The sequence below is a fragment of the Cyrtonyx montezumae genome, unplaced genomic scaffold, assembly GCF_038088225.1.
Source record: "Cyrtonyx montezumae isolate F1298 unplaced genomic scaffold, pur_monq_1.0 scaffold_48, whole genome shotgun sequence".
Classification (NCBI taxonomy): domain Eukaryota; kingdom Metazoa; phylum Chordata; class Aves; order Galliformes; family Odontophoridae; genus Cyrtonyx; species Cyrtonyx montezumae.
In genome coordinates this window covers 1,413,243-1,429,815 of record NW_027072054.1, presented here as the reverse complement: position 1 = coordinate 1,429,815, position 16,573 = coordinate 1,413,243, and the positions used below count along the sequence as shown (strand labels likewise).

Here is a 16,573-nt window from a genome sequence, read left to right as displayed (position 1 = left end):
AGTCTGTGTTAACCTCTGGTTTTGGAACAATTAAATGCAGTGGGTTGCAGAAAACCGGGCTGAGGCGGCGTTCTTCGGCAGTGGGACGGCCACGGCTACGGTGCTGAGGACAGAGGGGTGTCGCAGAGGTTGGGATTTCAATCTGTCTAATAAAGAGCTGCTTTCTAACGGTGTCAGAAGGGAACTTGGAGAGTCAGCCCTCGAAAGGGCTCCTCCTGACCACCCGGAATCTGCAGGGATGCGCGTGAATGAGCGCTGGCGCTGTGCGGCCAAGCGTGCGGTTCGGCGGCCGAGGAGCAGACGGAGCTGCTGCCCGCTCCCTTTGCACGTTGCAGCTGAATGCCCGTCTGTTTTGCTGTCACAAAGGATCTCTTTGTGAGCGTGGGCTGAGTGCTGCGGTGTTGTTTTGCTGTGGGGATGTGGATCCTCAGGGCTTGCCATTCATTTCCTCTGTCAGAGGAGCCCCAACGTACGGGCTGCTCTCTGCTCGGAGAGCAGCGCTTTGCTTTCTGTGGGGTGAAGCTGTTGGAGCTGTGCTCCTGCTGTGCTGTGCTGTGCTGTGCTGTGCTGCTCCAGGTCTGTAGGGAGAAACCACGGCCCACGTCTCCTGCAACGAACGAGCTCTCATGTCAGCAGTGGGCAGTGATGTACTTCAGCCTTGCGTACACACAGGTCGTGCAGTGTGCCGACTTCCACGCTCTCATCTCACCCTCATTTGGAGCCGTGTGCTGGCTGATGAGTTCCTTTTTGTCTGAGCATTTCTTTTGTCCAGGGCGAGGCCACAAAGCCCCACGGCCACAGCTCAGGGCAGCGCTGCAGAGTGCCACCCTGGAGGGTAAGGGAAATCAGCAGGGACCGGCAGAGGGATGGTGCCAAACCTTCAGCCTGCTCAGCAAGGCAGTGTGTCGTTAATCAGCTCCAGCGCTAATTGAGGGCCCTGTGGTCAGTGAGCTGCTGCCAGCAATGTGGGGTGCCCTACCGACTGCACAAAGAGCCTCAGTTGGGACATCCATCCCTCTGTGCTGAGCTGCGAGTCACCCCCCAGCACTGAGCCCTTTGTCTCGTGTGCAGAGCGTGAATCAGAGGCCGTGGTCCATATTTGGTAGCAAACTTGTTCACGTCTCCACAGCTCTTCAGAGGAGCTGCTGAAAAGTCAGTTGGATGACATCAGCTGTGCTCTGAACCTTGCTGGGCTCAGAGCTGGGGCAGGGTCAGCATGTGGGGTTGGCACGTGTTGGGGGTATTGTCCATACAGAGGTTTGGGAGAGGGGAGCTTATGCTATCTGCTGGATGCACAGCATTCAGCCTCTCAGAGCAAACCCGCTGCTCACTGTGGAAATGAGAGCTCTGCGTTCAGTGTCTCTTTTCAGCCCTCTCGCCTTGGAGCCAGTGGAAGGGAAGCTCAGCACATTCCCAGTATCATCAAGCAGCGGTGGCCAGAAACGTTTTCTGCTGAAAACCAGAGAGAAATTGTGAGGACTTTGCAGTGCAGCTGCAGAGAGGAGAAGCAGCTCCGAACCCACCAGAGCAGCTGCAGAGCTGTTGTGCCGGGGGCACGCGTCGGGAGATGTGTGTCCAGGAGGTAAGAAATGTCTAAAATAAGAGCAGACATGTGATCGTATCAAACAGGAAAAGAGTTTATTCAAGGAAACGCGGGGAGCGAGGTTCGGAGGGATGTTGTGCACAGAGCATGAACGCCATTCACCCGCTGCAGCTCAGCTGATGTGCTCCACTCGGGGAGGTCCCAGTGCCGCGGGGCAGGCATGCAGACAGCCCCCCCCCATAAATGGGGTTCGGAGCAGGGGGCGAGCGGGGCAGCTTTGCACAGCGCTCACCCAGAACGTGATGTTTGCAAGAAGCTGCAAAATGCCATCGAGTTTCCTTCATCCGTTATAACGCACTGCGCTGCATGAGTGTTTCCCCTGGGGGAGCACACCCAGGGGAAGGAGAGCGTGCGCCGCGGGGCCGTCGTGGCGAGCAGCGCGGGGCCGAGTGTGGTTCACTGCTTTCCCATCACCTCCTCTCTGCTCTTGCTGCCGAGCTGCAGTGGGGTTATATAACAGATGGGTTTGATTAATTTTTTTCTTTTTTTTAATAAGAGAAGTTGTGATCCTCGGTAACGTTGGGACTTCTTTGTGTTTCCTATCTGCACGCGTCGTCCTCATACCCGATGCGGAGAGAGAAAAGCTTTGCTCTGAAAGGAGACCCCGGTGGCAGCACGAGGGGGTGAGAGTTACATAAACAGCTCTGACCCGGAGTGCCACGGCACTGCAGACGTTCCAGGAGATCTTCAGGAGCTCGAGAGCCTTCAGAGCCGATTTAACAAATTGCCCTTTTGTCATCACATTGAAATTCTTCAAGAGAAATTTGGAGGACGTGCTCAGGGAGCGGAGCCCTTCCTTTGCCGGACTCTGATCCCCGGCTCCTGTGGCTCAGTGGGAGCTGATGGGGGTTTAACACCCCGCTTGGAGTCACTCTGGTCCCGTGTGTGGGTGATGGGCTGGGCTGGGAGCTGCCGTGCGTCCCTCTGACAGCGCTGACACGGTGTCATGGGCCAGCGGGTGTTGGCCTTCATCTCGTGCCAACCTGGATCTGGATGCTGAGCTGTGAAGTGGCCGTGCTTCTCCCCACATGCACTGCTTTGGCTCCACGTGGGTTAAAGCTCACCAGCAGCCATGTGAACTCGAGCGTTCTGAGGGCTGCGTGGAAGGAGCAGTGCAAGGCTGGCCCGTGGGGTGACAGGAGCTCTGAGCTGGAAAACACCTACAAGGCTGCGTCTGTCAAGGAATGCTTCTCAAGGGGCAGTGGGAAATTCCTTGTGTCGCACACTTGGGGAGTTGGGTTTCCCCCATTGCCCCCAGGGCGTTTGCACCCCCAGTGCAGCTGGGAGGAGTGCTGGAGCCTTCGCTCACGTTTCCAGCCCTCCCGGGCTGGCAGTGTCCCTTCCTTTCTCCTTGTCTGAGCGGTTGCTGCTGCAGCAGCGCTCCCACACGCGATGCCCCATCGCCTGCAGCGGGTGCGTGTCCCATTTCCCAGCAAGGCCAGCAGTGGGTCAGGGCCCGGCCGCTGCCTGCTGGCGGAGCTGCTCCTTCCCACGGCTGCTTGGAGGCGCTCACTGCTCCCCCTGAGCCGCTCCTGTCCGTGTTCTGTGCTTCCAGATGGGGCCTCGGTTGCAGAACCTTGGCAGCAGAGCTGCGAGCTGCTTTTGCTCAAATCCTGCCTGCTCCTTTTTCTCTTTTCTCAGATGTTTTCAGGCTGAGGTCACACTGAGTTTTTGCCTGAAATGTCCAGGTGCCAAACACCAGGTCCCATTCCTCAACTCAGAGAGGGAACAGTGTGGGACGTGGATGATGGACCAGGCCCCAAGCCCCTGTGTGCTGTCCTCAACGCAGAGCTGTCTCTCACCAGAAGCTGAGGGTCTGGGGGCTCCTGGCTCTCTCTCTGCTTTACCTTCATTCCCCAAGGACAGCTCCGTGCAGGACGGATCCTCCCATTCTGCTCCACATGGCAGCGTTGGCTCCTGACCATCTGATGTCTCCCTCTGACCCAAACTTCTCTGCTCTCTTACAGATATGAGAGCTGAAAAGCCATCGCCTCCCTCTGCTCCTGCAAGCTGCTGCTCACGTGGCACCCCGTGCTCCCGGGGAGTCCGTGGGGCCATTCTTCCTCGTGTGCACCCTAAAAGCGAGGTCTGCCTCATTAGATTATTGCTGAGAAATCACAGCCAGATGGTCCACTGTCAGCTCCCGCAGCCGAAGGAGCCGAGGGACTGCAGGTTCGGACAGTTCCCCGTTATGTAATGGCACAGAGGCTGCAGGAGTCCTGTTCAGTTGGCTCTGCTGATGAGGAGTGGGTTTTTTTCCTCCTGATTGTGATGAGCAGCAGCCGCTCCTTGGGGAAGAAGATGGAAAATAAATAACTGCTTTTTGTGCTGTGTTACAGGAGGACGCGTCGCACTGGGAAGGACCTCGGGGCTGGGAACCCAGTGCCATCTCCGTGCCCTCCTGACCCCAAAGGCCCCAGAAGGGCTCGGTGTTCACTGATGGTGCTCCTGCGTCATTTCTGATGTGCTCAGCACTGTGGCATGTGGGCACCAGCCCGAAATAGCCCCTCTGAGCTGCACCTCCGCTGTGTCTGGGAGCTGAGCGGGTGGAGGACCCCAGAGCTGCGGCCCCTCGGACCCGGGGTTGGGGTCCGAGAAACCCGCGTGGTCGGAGCATCTCCTGTGCCGTCCGTCGGTGCGAGGAGCGGTCTGAGAGAGCCCTCTCGTGGCTGATGCGGTGAGGAGACCGTCGGGAGGGGGAGAGCGGAGGGGTGGGGGGGTTGAACCGGGCCGAGGTGCTCCATCTGGGCTTGGGAGTACGGCTGGGAAGTCGGAAATGGGCGTCCCACTGCTCCCGTGGGACGGGGGATCAGGGGACAAGTGGGACGTAGGACAAGGGAGATAAATGGGATCAGGGGAATAAGCATCCACGTGACCCCAAGGGACAGGGGAACAGGAGACAAGAGGACAAGAGAGATAAATGGCACTGGGGAACAAGCATCCCAGTGGTGGCCCCAAGGGACAGAGGACAAGGGGACAAGTGGGAGGCAAGGATGAGAGGGGAAAAGTGGGACCAGCGAAATGAGTATCTCAGTGACCCCATGGGACAGGGGACATGAGGACAGGGGGACAAGGGGAACAAGCATCGACCCCATAGGACAGTACCAGGGAACACAGGGAACAAATAAGGACCAGTGCAACGAGCATCCCAATGATACTAGGGGATGGGGGGGGCAAGTGGGACCAGGGGAGCGAGCATCCCAGCGACCCTATGGGACAAGACATCAGAGGACAAGGGGGACACGGGGCCCAGGGGGCAAATGGGACCGGCGAATGAGTCGACCTGGATGCCCGAGGAAATTCCGGGAGCGAGCTGCAGCGCTGCCCGGCCTCGTGCTGCTTGTCCAGCCCCACACAAAGGCAGAACCCCACTGATTTTCCAGTTCTTTATTGTAAATAAATCTGACAGTGCAGGAGGCGTGGCAGGGTCGGGGCGGACCCCTCCGCGCGGCTCCCGGTGCGGGTGAAGCAGGCACGCGAGCAGGACGTGGGGTGCGCTGTGGGGCAGCGGGGCCGGGGCCGTGGGCTCAGCTCACCCCATCCCTGGGCCGTGTACAGCGTTAAAATCATTAAGAAAAAAGAAGAGTTATATTTATATTTATATATATATATATTTATATATACGTTCACGTCCCCAAAACCGGTGATGAGTGTTGGGATGGGGACACGGGGCTCCCACACCTCACGGGGCATGGGGACAGCGGTGTCCTCGCGCAGGCACTGCAGCTGTGGGGACATTGTGGTGACAGATCGAGGGACCCCGAGACACCACTCCGTGGTGCCCAGCCCCCCACAGCCATCGCCGTGGCCACAGAGTCCCCGGGTCACATGGGGACGCGACCACAGCTGAATTTGGGAACATCCCGTCCTGCTGCCCCTTCCACCCTATGGTCCTGGAACAGTGCTGCTCATGGTCACTCTGTCCCACGCACGCAGCCCCGGTGACACCTCCTGTCCACTGCTGACCCCATAGCAGGGGACACTGCATGAGGACGTGGAGGGGACACTGCCGCCCCACCACGGGCATGGGGTCCCCGCTGTGCTCTGGGGTCCCCGCTGTGCTGCGTGTCACCGTGGGGCTGTGCTGGGCCCCACGAGCCCTAAGTGCTCCATGGTGCTGTGGGGTGGATGCCTCGGGGTGATGTGGGGCTGTGGGAACAGGGGTGACGCGTGCCACCCCTTTGTCCTGAGAGTGACACGTAGGACATGCGAAGTGCCATGGGGACCGGGGGCCGGGGGAATGAGCAACCGTGAGACCCCCCCAAAGGATGTGGGGATGGGGGGACAAGTGGGACTGGGGGGAATGAGCCTAATGACCCCATGGGACATGAGACCAGGGGACGTGGAGACAAGGGGGACAAGTGGGACCAGGGGAATGAACATCCCAATGGCCCCAGGGGACAGGGGACCAAGGAACAAGGGGATGTGGGGTGACGCTCCCCTAGGCTCACCCTGCCCCCCACCCATGAGGTGGCCCTGATGCCGTTGGTGACCCCGTTGGGGTGCATCGTTTTGGGATGGGGGAAATGATGGATGATGGATGTTCTTGTCCCAGAGCCTGGCACCCGTGGGCGTGGGACCCCACTGGTGGGGACATGAGATGAGGGGGATGGGGATGGCCCCCAGGCCCTGCTCTGGAGGCACAAGGAGGACAACTGGCCGGGTACTGGGGGATACTGGGGCATACTGGCCTGGTACGGGGGGGTGCAGCCCCCAGAGCTGGAAGATGCTGACATGGAGTGAGGGGGGTCCTGACCCCCCACCCCCCAGGCCCATGTGGGGTTGGGGGTCCTGGTGTGGCCCCCCCGGGTACATTCATGGCGGTGCAGTGACCCCAACCCCAGAGGGCCCAGGGGGTCCGGACATTCGTGGCGGTGCAGTGGGGTCGGGGGGATCCCCCCGTGCTCTCCTCCCTCCTCGGGTGGACCCGCTCAGGTCCCCCCAGACCTGCAACACAGAAGTGAGGAGCGCTTTAGAGAAGGGGGTGACACAAGGTATGGGATGGGGGGGACACAGGGGACACCGAGCCCCAAAGAGCCCCCTCCCCCGCCCCTCTGGGCTCTTTGGGATAGGCACAGAGATGGAGACAGCATGGGGGCAGCCGGACAGACAGTGACACGGACAGACGGGCGGCGGTTCCGGCCCGGGGGGGTCACCGCTGCCGCCGGACGGTGATGGTGACGAGGAGACGACGGGGTGGGGGGTTACACTCCCTGCTGCGCCGGGTCGTACCTTCCGCGGCGGATGTTCCTGGGGACAGCGGGGAGAGGACAGCAGCGTCAGTGTCCCCAGTGTCCCCAGTGACCCTGGCATCCCTCTGAACCCCTGGGGACCAGGGGACAAGGAGGACAAGTAGGACTGAGGCAGTGAGGATCGCCATGACCTCTTGGGACAAGGGGATATGGGAGTAAGGACAAAGGGGACTGGGGAATGAGCATCTCAGTGACCCCAGGGGACAAGGGACATGGGGACACAGGGTCAAGGGGGACAAGTGGGAGCAAGGGAATGACGTCTCCATGACCCCAGGGGACAAGGGAAAAGGGGACAGTGGGGACAAATGGGACCAGGGCAATAATGTCCCAGTGACCCCAGGGGGGGAGGAGACAGGCGATGAGCGGGGACAGATGGAACCAGGGGAATGAGTATCCCAGTGACCCCACGGGACAAGGGGACACGGAGACAAGGGGAGAGATGGGACAAGGGGCGTGAGCATCCCCATGACCCCACTTACTTGAATCCCCATCCCGTGCCACCAAGGACGATGGCAGCCACCAGTACGGCCCCGGCGATGGACCCGATGATGATGTTGGTGCCACTGGGACCTGGGACAGAGGGACAGGAACGTGCGTCAGAGGTGACACAGCCATGGGACACCATGGGGACCAGGGACAGTGCCACGTGCCCCCAGCAGACCCTTGTAGCGCTCCGTCTCCCCCGTGGGTTTGGGTTCAGGGATGGGGTCGTAGACGCTGCAGTCCTTCCCCGTCCACTCGGGCTGACAGATGCACTTCCCTTCGTTGCTGCACACCTATGAGGGGACAGCATCACCCCGTGCTGTCACCCCACACTGTCACCCCACACCACCCAGCCCCGTTCCTGCTCCTCACCCCGTGCCCGAAACAGATCTTCTCGTCCCCGCTGCCGGGGCAGGAGCTGAAGTTGAAGGCGGTGACCGGAAGGCATTTGTGGTCGAGGCACAGCATGGCAGGGCCGCACGGCGTGCCGTCCTCCACGTAGCTCAGCTCGGAGCCATCCGCCAGCTGCACGTGGCCGCCCCTGCGTGGTGACAGTGGGGTGACACTGCCACCAGGTCCGTGTCCTCATATCCAGTGGGGTGACATGGGGGCACCACCCGGTCTGTGTCCCCATCTCCGAAGAGGTGACAAGGGGACAGTGCTGTGTCTGTGCCCCCATATCCAGTGGGGTGACGTAGGGACCCTCAGGTCCACGTCCCTATCCCCAAGGTGGTGACACACCCACGGGGTGACAGAGGGACCCCACTGTCCCCATCCCCAAGTGGTGATGCGCAGACCCCACTATTCCCAAACCTACTGTGTCTGTGTCCCCAGGGGGTGGCACAGGGACCGCATCGTCCCCGTCCTGCAGGGACCCCGCCACGTCCTTGTCCCCATTCCCCAGGGACTGACACACCAAGAAGGTGACACGAAGCCCCACCCGTGTCCATATCCCCACAGGGTGACGCGAGGACCCCACTGTGTCCATGTCCCCAGGGGCCCTACAGCGCCCGCGTCCCCGCAGCAGAGACGCCGTGTCCCCGTCCCCGAGGCGGTGACACCCACCTGCAGTCCACGTAGCGGTTCTGGTGGAAGAAGGTGGTGGTGGCCACCTCCCCGCTCAGCTCGCCCAGCCGCGGTGGCCCCGAGACGTTGGCGCACAGCAGGAACCCGCACAGCACGTCCCTGCGCGCGGCGGGACGGTGACGCCGGGTGACGCGGGATGGGGCGCGGGGCGGTCGGTGCCACTCACTGCTTGTTGCACTGCGTCCACCCCGCGCCGTCGCGCCCGCAGTTGCCCCTCTCGGTGCCCTCCACGTTGAGCTTCTCGTAGCAGAAGCGCTCGGCAGAGCCTGCGGGGAGCGCTGTCACGCGCCGCTCCCCCACGCGGGGACGCGGGTTTGGGCTCTGCGCACTCACCGCGGCCCCAGAGCGCGTTGCACTGCCGGTCCCGGGTTTTACAGCGCCCACCGTAGCAGCGGCCCTGGGAGTGGGGATAGGGTCGTGGTGGCACACGTGGTTATAGGGTCGTGGTGGCACACGTGGTTATAGGGTCGTGGTGGCACACGTGGGGGAAAGGGTCATGGTGGTGGCAATGGGAGTGGTTATAGGGTCGTAGTGGCACCCATGGGAGCGGTTGTAGGGTCATGGTAGTACCCATGGGAGCAGATCGAGAGTCGTGGTGGCACCCATGGGTGATAGGGTCATGGTGGCAGCAATGGGAGTGGTTATAGGGTCATGGTGGTGATAGGGTCGTGGTTGGTACACGTGGGAGTGGTGATAGGGTCATGGTTGTCACTAGCAGAAGGAGTTACAGGGTCATGGTGGTACCCATGGGGGAAAGGGTCACGGTGGCACCAATGGGAGTGGTTATAGGGTCATGCTGGTACCCCTGGGAAGTTATAGGGTCACGGTGGCACCCATGGGAGTGGTGATAGGGTCATAGTTGGCGCCAGTGGTAGGAGTTATAGGGTCATGGTTTTTACCAATAGGGATGGTGATATGGTCACGCTGGCACCCATGGGAGTGGTTATAGGGTCATGGTGGCACCCGTGGGAGTGGTTATAGGGTCATGGTGGCACCCATGGGAGCATGGCACCCACGAGCTCCGCAATCCCATGGGTGTGCTGTGCCCCGGTGCCGCTCACCTGATCATTATCACAGAAGTACCCGTCCAATTTGTGGAGGTTGGGGGGACACTGGGGGGGGGGGCAGGAGAGGACACGTGGGATCCCACTGTACACCAGTGATCCTTCTGTGCCCCCATAGTCCTACTGTGACCCTACTGTGCCCCCGTGACCCCAAAGTGCCCCACCAATCCTACTGTGCCCCCATGACCCCGCTGTGTACTTACTGACCCTATGGCTCCACTGTGCCCCCACCACCCCACTGTGCGCCTAAATGACCCCAGAGTGTCCCCAGTGACCCCACTGTGCCCTTATAGCCTCACTGTTCCCCCATAGCCCCATTGTGCCCCTAAATGACCCCACTGTGCCCCCTACAACCCCACTGTGCTCCAGTGACCCCATTGTGACTCCCAAAGCCCCACTGTGCCCCCAGTGACCCCACTGTCCCCTGTCATGACTCTGCTGTGACTCCCACAGCCCCACTGTGCCCCCTTGGCCCCTCTGTGCCCTCCTGACCCCTCAGTGCCCCGATGACCCCTCTCACCTGGCTCGAGTCCCCGGTGCACGTCTCGGGGATGTCACACTCATTCACCGCCTCCCGGCAGGACACACCACGCGGTTCATACTGGGGTATGAATCCCACGTCAGGACCCGACCCCACAGACCTCCCAGCGCCCCACACCGCGCCCCATAGTACCTTGCATCCCCTACAGCACAGCCCGTCACTGCACATGGCGTCGTGTGTCAGCGTGCACTTCTTGCAGCAGTTCCCTCCGCTCCTGGCGCACTCCTGTGGGGCAGCACAGTGCTCAGCCCCACCCCGGCCCCACAGCTGCCCCCGACGGCCCCGACCCCGCTCACCGTCTGCGATCCACAGTCGCACTCCTCTCCCGCCTCCACGAACCCATTGCCGCACTCCGGTGGGTCCAGGAGCTGTGGGGAAGGACTGTGGGGTCCCTTCCAACCCAACCATGACCCCAAGGGATTCCCCACCCCACTGATGCCCATTGGTTCCCTGGGGACTCCCTGTCCCATGAATCCTACTGGCCCATTGATGCCGTGTGGACTCCCCTCCCCACTGATTCCCTGGGGACCCCACACCCCACGGGTGCCTGTTGGCCCCACTGATGCCCCATTACCTTGAGGGGTTTGTTGAAGAGGCAGCTGCCACCGCCGTCCTGCAGGAATTGGTTGTACTCATCAATGCTGCAGCGGGAGAACTTCCGTGGGAGGTAATACCTATGGGGGGGGACAGTGACACCGGGTGGCACCTCCGGGGGGGGGAGGGCTCTGTGCCACGTGGGGGCAACACTCACCCCGTATCCCAGTGACCCCCCTGTGCCCTCCATAACCCCACTGTGTTCCCACAGCCCTGCGTTCCCCAGTGATCCCACTGTGCCCTACAACCCCACTGTGCCACCACGGCCTCACTGTGCCCCACTGACCCCGCTGTGCCCCTCACCGTCCAGCTGTGCCCCAGTGGCCCCACTGTACCCCCATTGACCCCACTGTGTTCCCAATGACCCCTCTATGCCCACATGCCCCCCCCCCCAGTGCCCTCAGTGACCCCCCAGTGCCCTCCACCACCCCACTGTGGGAGCACCCCATGGGTGGCACCTCCTGGGGTGGCCGTGTGCCACGTGGGGACAGCGCTCACCCCGTGTCCTCCATGATGCAGCCCAGCCACACATCGGGGCAGCGGCAGTCCCCTATGGGATGGCAGAGCACTGCGGTGCCAGGGAGGGGACATTGTCCCCGTGGGTGCCACCCCTGTCCCCATTGCTACCTGCCGATGTGCGGTGCTTGTTCCACATCATGCCCACGTTCTGCCCCAAGGTCTGCGCCAGCGTCACCGCCATGGCCGCCATGCTGCCATACTGCAGTGGGGACAGCGTGGGCATTACGGGGTCCCCAATGGGGACAACGTTGTCACCATGGGGTCTCATGCCCACCACCCACCCTACACTCAAATCACCCACCTCGTTGACCCCGCCAGCGCGCCCGGCTGAGCAGATACCCCCAACGAAGGCGGTACCACTGCGGCTGCTCTGGAAGGTGCGTCCCCTACAAGGGATGGGGCAGATGGGGACGTGGGCATGCGGCCGTGGGGTGGGCTCCCGGCCCCACGCTCACGAGAAGAGGTGGACGGCGTCGCTGTGCTCCTCACGCCGGTGCCGCATGAACTCATTGAGTGTCCCCATTGAGTCCTCCTCCATGCGGATGCGGTCCCCCGCGGCCCACGTCTCCATGGCCACCAGCACGATGCGGGTGTTGAGCTGCTCCTTGTAGATCTGCAATAGGGTGGCCATGGGGTGCTATGGGGCACAGTGGGGCACAACGTGCCATGGGGATGGCAGTAGGGCACAGTGAGCAGTGCGGATGGCAGTGGGGTACCCCACAACATATGGATGGCAGTGGGGTACGATGGGGTACAGTGGGGCACAGCACAGAGTGGGGATGGCAATGGAGCACAGTGGGAATGACAATGAGCTCAACGTGCCATGGGGCACAATGGGTCAAAGTGCACAATGGGGATGGCCATGGGGTGCAATGGGGCACAAAATGCTATGGGAGCAGCACCACGGACAGCACCACTCTCAGCACCCCATAGATGGACCCGCAGTCCCCGCCCCATGGGTGGACCCACAGTCCCCACCCCATGGGTGGACCCACGCTCACCATGTCAGCCAGGTTGACCACGGACTTGGCGAAGTTGCTGGTGAGCACCACAGATCTGCGGAGCTGTAGGAACTTTGGGGAGCAGGGGGTGGGCAGCTGCCCCATTGCTGTCCCCCTGCCCCACGTCCCTACCAGCTGATGGTCGTTCACCACGGCCAGCTCGATGTACTTGGTCTCACTGTGCACTGTGTGCTGTGACCGACGCACCTGGGGGTGTGGAAGGAGGTGGGCAGTGCCCATGAGGACGTATGGGGCAAGCAGTGAGGTTTGAGGGTTTCTGGCCCCACTTCATGCCTTTGAGCCCCCAAAGTGTGCCCCTGTTCCCAGCCCCACATATCCAACTCCATGTGGCCACTGCCATCCCCGTTCCTCTGTCCCCAGCTCCGTATCCTTTGTCTCCAACCCCATACCCTTGTCCCCGGCCCCATGCCCATGTCCTACCCATGTCCCCACCGCTCACCTGCCGCCGCCGCCGCCGCAGCCTGGTCGAGCTGCCTGAGGTGGATTGCCCGACAGCACCCAGCGTGCAGCCTGCAGGGAACGGGGACGGTGGGAGCGGGGTCACTGGGCACACCGGGGACACGGACACAGCGTTGGAGTGCGGTGCTCACCTGGCTGGGCACAGCTCGGGGTGCGCTGGATGAGGTGTGGCTGCAGACCCTATAGTGGGAAGAGTCTCCGTGTCGCCAGGGCCACAACCCCTATAGTGGGGAAACTGAGGCAGGGGGAGGGTCTGCACTCACCTCCCCGTGCTCGGCGCCCGCCTGGGGCTCAATCAGGAACATATCCCGTCCGTCCGAGAAGACCCCGCTGCAAAGGAAACCCCGAGATGTTCTGCCCACAGCTCAGCTCTGTGGGTGCAGCGCTCACCCGGGGTTGGGGTCGGTACTCACTGCAGCCCCCGGCAGCTGGAGAGCGCCGCGAAGGAGCGGGGCCACCCGCGAACCCGGCCCTGGTAGTAGCAGTGCTCACCCGCGCCCTGGGGGACGGCACAGAGCTGAGCCCACGGGGCACTGCTGCATGGCACAACACGGCACAGCAACATGGCATAACATGGCATAACATGGCATAACATGGCATAACATGGCATGGTAACATGACACTGTATGGCACAACACAACACAGCATGGCATGGAATGGCACGACACAGTGCAACACGCCACAGTATGGCACAGTGTGGCACAACAACACTGCACAACACGGCATGGTACAGCACAACGTGGCACAACACAGCATGGCACAGCATGGCATGGCACAATATGTCACAGCATGGCACAACAACATGGCACTCCATGGCACAGCATGGCACAACATGGCATAACATGGCACAACACAGCACAACATGGCACAATATGGCACAGCCTGGCATGGCACAACACAGCGCGGTATGGCACAGCATGGCACGGTATGGCACAATATGGCATGGTGTGGCACAGCATGGCACAATATGGCACGGTATGGCACAGCATGGCACGGTATGGCACAATATGGCATGGTGTGGCACAGCATGGCACAATATGGCACGGTATGGCACAGCATGGCACGGTATGGCACAACATGGCATGGTGTGGCACAGTATGGCACAGCATGGCACGGTATGGCACAGCATGGCTAAGCATGGCACAGCATGGCATGGTATGGCACAGCATGGCACAGTATGGCACAGCATGACATGGTATGGCACAGCATGGCACAGTATGGCACAGCATGGCACGGTATGGCACAGCATGGCATGGCATGGCACGGTATGGCACAGCATGGCACAGCATGGCATGGTGTGGCACAGCATGGCACAGCATGGCATGGTATGGCACAGCATGGCACGGTATGGCACAGCATGGCATGGTGTGGCACAGCATGGCACAGCATGGCACAGCATGGCACGGTATGGCACAGCATGGCACGGCATGGCACAGCATGGCACAGCATGGCACGGTATGGTACAGCATGGCACGGTATGGCACAGTATGGCACAGCATGGCACAGTATGGCATGGTATGGCACAGTATGGCACAGCATGGCATGGTATGGCACAGCATGGCACAGCATGGCACGGTATGGCACAGCATGGCATGGTATGGCACAGCATGGCACAGCATGGCACGGTATGGCACAGCACAGGCCTCACCGTGCTGCTGCCGTTCTGTCCAACACCGAGGTGCCGCTCCACATAGTGCGAGGCGAGGAGGTGGCTGCGGGGACAGCAGTGGGGTGAGGACGGTGAGGGTCCCAACCCAAGGGGACACCGAGACCCCATCCACATTGAGGGGGGCTCCCACCCGTCCCACCCCGTGATAGGGGTCACCCCACGGTGGGCTCCCGTGGACACTCACTGGTTGAGCTCCAGGTCAAGGACGAAGGCTGACCCGAAGGCGCGCACCACGAAGCTGACCCGCGCCAGGTGCACCCCCTGCAAGAGAGCGGGGTCGGCACTGGACGTGTGGGGCCACCCCCAAAGCACGGCTCTCTGGCACGTGTCCCAGCACCGGATCCACCTCCCCCGTGCTGAGTGATGGCATTCATTATGCATGAGCCGTGGACTCGCACGTGCACCTCCGGAGCTGAGCTTTAATGGGAACCCATTAGGGCGATGGGAACGCGGCACTTACGGGGCCGCCTCCCGCTCCGGACTCATTCCGGATCTTGGTGTCCAGCTGATGCTTCAGGACCTCTCCTCCCGCGCTGTGCCTCACCAACCTGCTGGGGTGGGTGACCTCGGACAGCGCCCGTCCCTCGGGCCAGCCGGCCCACGGCAGCCTCCACTGTGGGGTGGCACCTGCGGGACCTGCGGGCCAGGAATGGTGGTTGGTGCTGGGAGACGTGGGTCGGGTGCCCCAAGGTTGGGTCCTCCATGGTCAAGAGCTGTGTGTCCTCTGGAGCTGGCCTGGGTGCCCCATGGTTAAAGAAAGGGTGCCCCATAGGCATGGGTTGGGTGCCCCATGGTTAAGGCCATAGGGCCCCAATGGACATAGAGGGACTGTGATGGGGACACATCCTGGGGGGATCGATGGGACGTGGAGAAGCAGCAATAGGGATGCATCTGGGGGCAGCTGAGGATGGGGGGGGCCTGGTGGACATGCAGGGGACCCAATGGGGACATTTCTAGGGGAAACCTGAGTCCATGGGGACATGGAAGGGCTTCAGTGGGGATGTTTCTGGGGGGACTCAAGGCCACGCTGCATCTCTGAAGGGACACCTGGGAACCCAGGGGACACAGAGGGATTGTGGTGGGGACATGTCCTGGGTAGACCTGACGCCATGGGGACCTGGGGAGTGTGAGGGGGCTGCAATAGGGACATGTCCTGTGGGACCCAAGGCCATGCTGCATGCCAAAGGGACAGCTGGGGACTGGGGGGACGTGGAGGGGATGTGATGTGGACTTTTCTATGGGGACCCAAAAGCCACAGGAACCTGGGGATCTGGTGGCCATGGAGGGGACACAATGGGGACGTGTCCTGGAGGGAAGCTGAGGCCATGGGGGCCTGGGACACTGCCATGGGGATCTGTCCTGGGGTACCCAAGGCCAGACTGCATTCACAGAGGGACAGATGAGGACTCAGGGGACACAGAGGGGCTGCAATGGGGACCTAAGGCCTGCTATGTGCCAAAGGGGGCACCTGGGGACCGGGGGTACATGGAGGGGCTGAAACGTGCACACATCCTGGGGGTCCTGAGGTCACGGGGATGTGGAGGGGCTGTGATGGAGACGTGTCCCAGGGGGAACCCAAGGCCATGCTGCATCACAAAAGGGACACCTGGGGACCGGGGGATGCGGAGGGACCCCAGTGAGGACGCGTCCTATGGGGGTCCCGAGGCCGTGGGGCCGCGGAGGGGCTGCGGTGGGGCCGTGTCCCGGGGTGGGGGCACTCAGCATCGTGGCACTGCGTCCCAGGGGACACCCAGGGGACGCCCGGAGAACACACACGGGGGCGGTGCGGTGCGGTACCGCCGCATCCAAACACCGCAGCGGTGGGGCCGGAGGGTCCGGGGGGGGGTAGAGGGGGGGTGGGGTTGGAAATCCAGAGGAGACGGGGACGGACCGCAGGGGACCGGGGGAACCTACCTGCTCTCGGGGTCAGCGACAGCAGCGCGGCCAGCAGCCACCCCCAGCCCCGCAGCGCGCTCATCGCTCCCGCATCATCCGCCCCTCCGCCCCCCGGGGCCGGGGATGGAGCGGTGCGGAGCGGAGCGGTGCGGAGGGGCCGCCCCCACCACCCGCACAGCGCTGCACCGCACCGTCCCCGTCCGCAGCACCGCCCCTCCCCCCCCCCCTCCCCTCCCCCGGCGGCTGCGGATGCGGCGGTGCAGCGGAGCCGCCCCCGGCGGTAATGGGGTGCCCCACTTTTAGGGGATGCTGCGGGGAAACGCACCATTTTGGGGCGGTTTGGGGTTAACGACGGATTCCCGGAGCAGTGCGGGGCCCTACGGGA

General features: G+C 62.2%; 1 protein-coding gene across 1 annotated transcript; it reads right to left on the bottom strand.

Annotated features, from left to right (window-relative positions):
• Nucleotides 1-6,807: 6,807 nt before the first annotated feature.
• ADAM11 (ADAM metallopeptidase domain 11) lies at nucleotides 6,808-16,270 on the bottom strand. The gene is made up of 26 exons (XM_065747607.1): nucleotides 16,207-16,270; nucleotides 14,753-14,928; nucleotides 14,477-14,553; nucleotides 14,272-14,335; nucleotides 13,037-13,122; nucleotides 12,887-12,953; nucleotides 12,755-12,803; nucleotides 12,604-12,674; nucleotides 12,276-12,350; nucleotides 12,144-12,215; nucleotides 11,598-11,755; nucleotides 11,444-11,528; nucleotides 11,251-11,341; nucleotides 11,122-11,173; nucleotides 10,604-10,703; nucleotides 10,326-10,397; nucleotides 10,162-10,254; nucleotides 10,009-10,089; nucleotides 9,486-9,536; nucleotides 8,758-8,821; nucleotides 8,591-8,690; nucleotides 8,404-8,523; nucleotides 7,711-7,879; nucleotides 7,517-7,631; nucleotides 7,335-7,425; nucleotides 6,808-6,853 (listed from the first exon to the last, which is right to left on the bottom strand). Exons 1-26 carry the CDS (start codon nucleotides 16,268-16,270, stop codon nucleotides 6,808-6,810), a joined length of 2,289 nt encoding a protein of 762 aa, XP_065603679.1.
• Nucleotides 16,271-16,573: the final 303 nt, after the last annotated feature.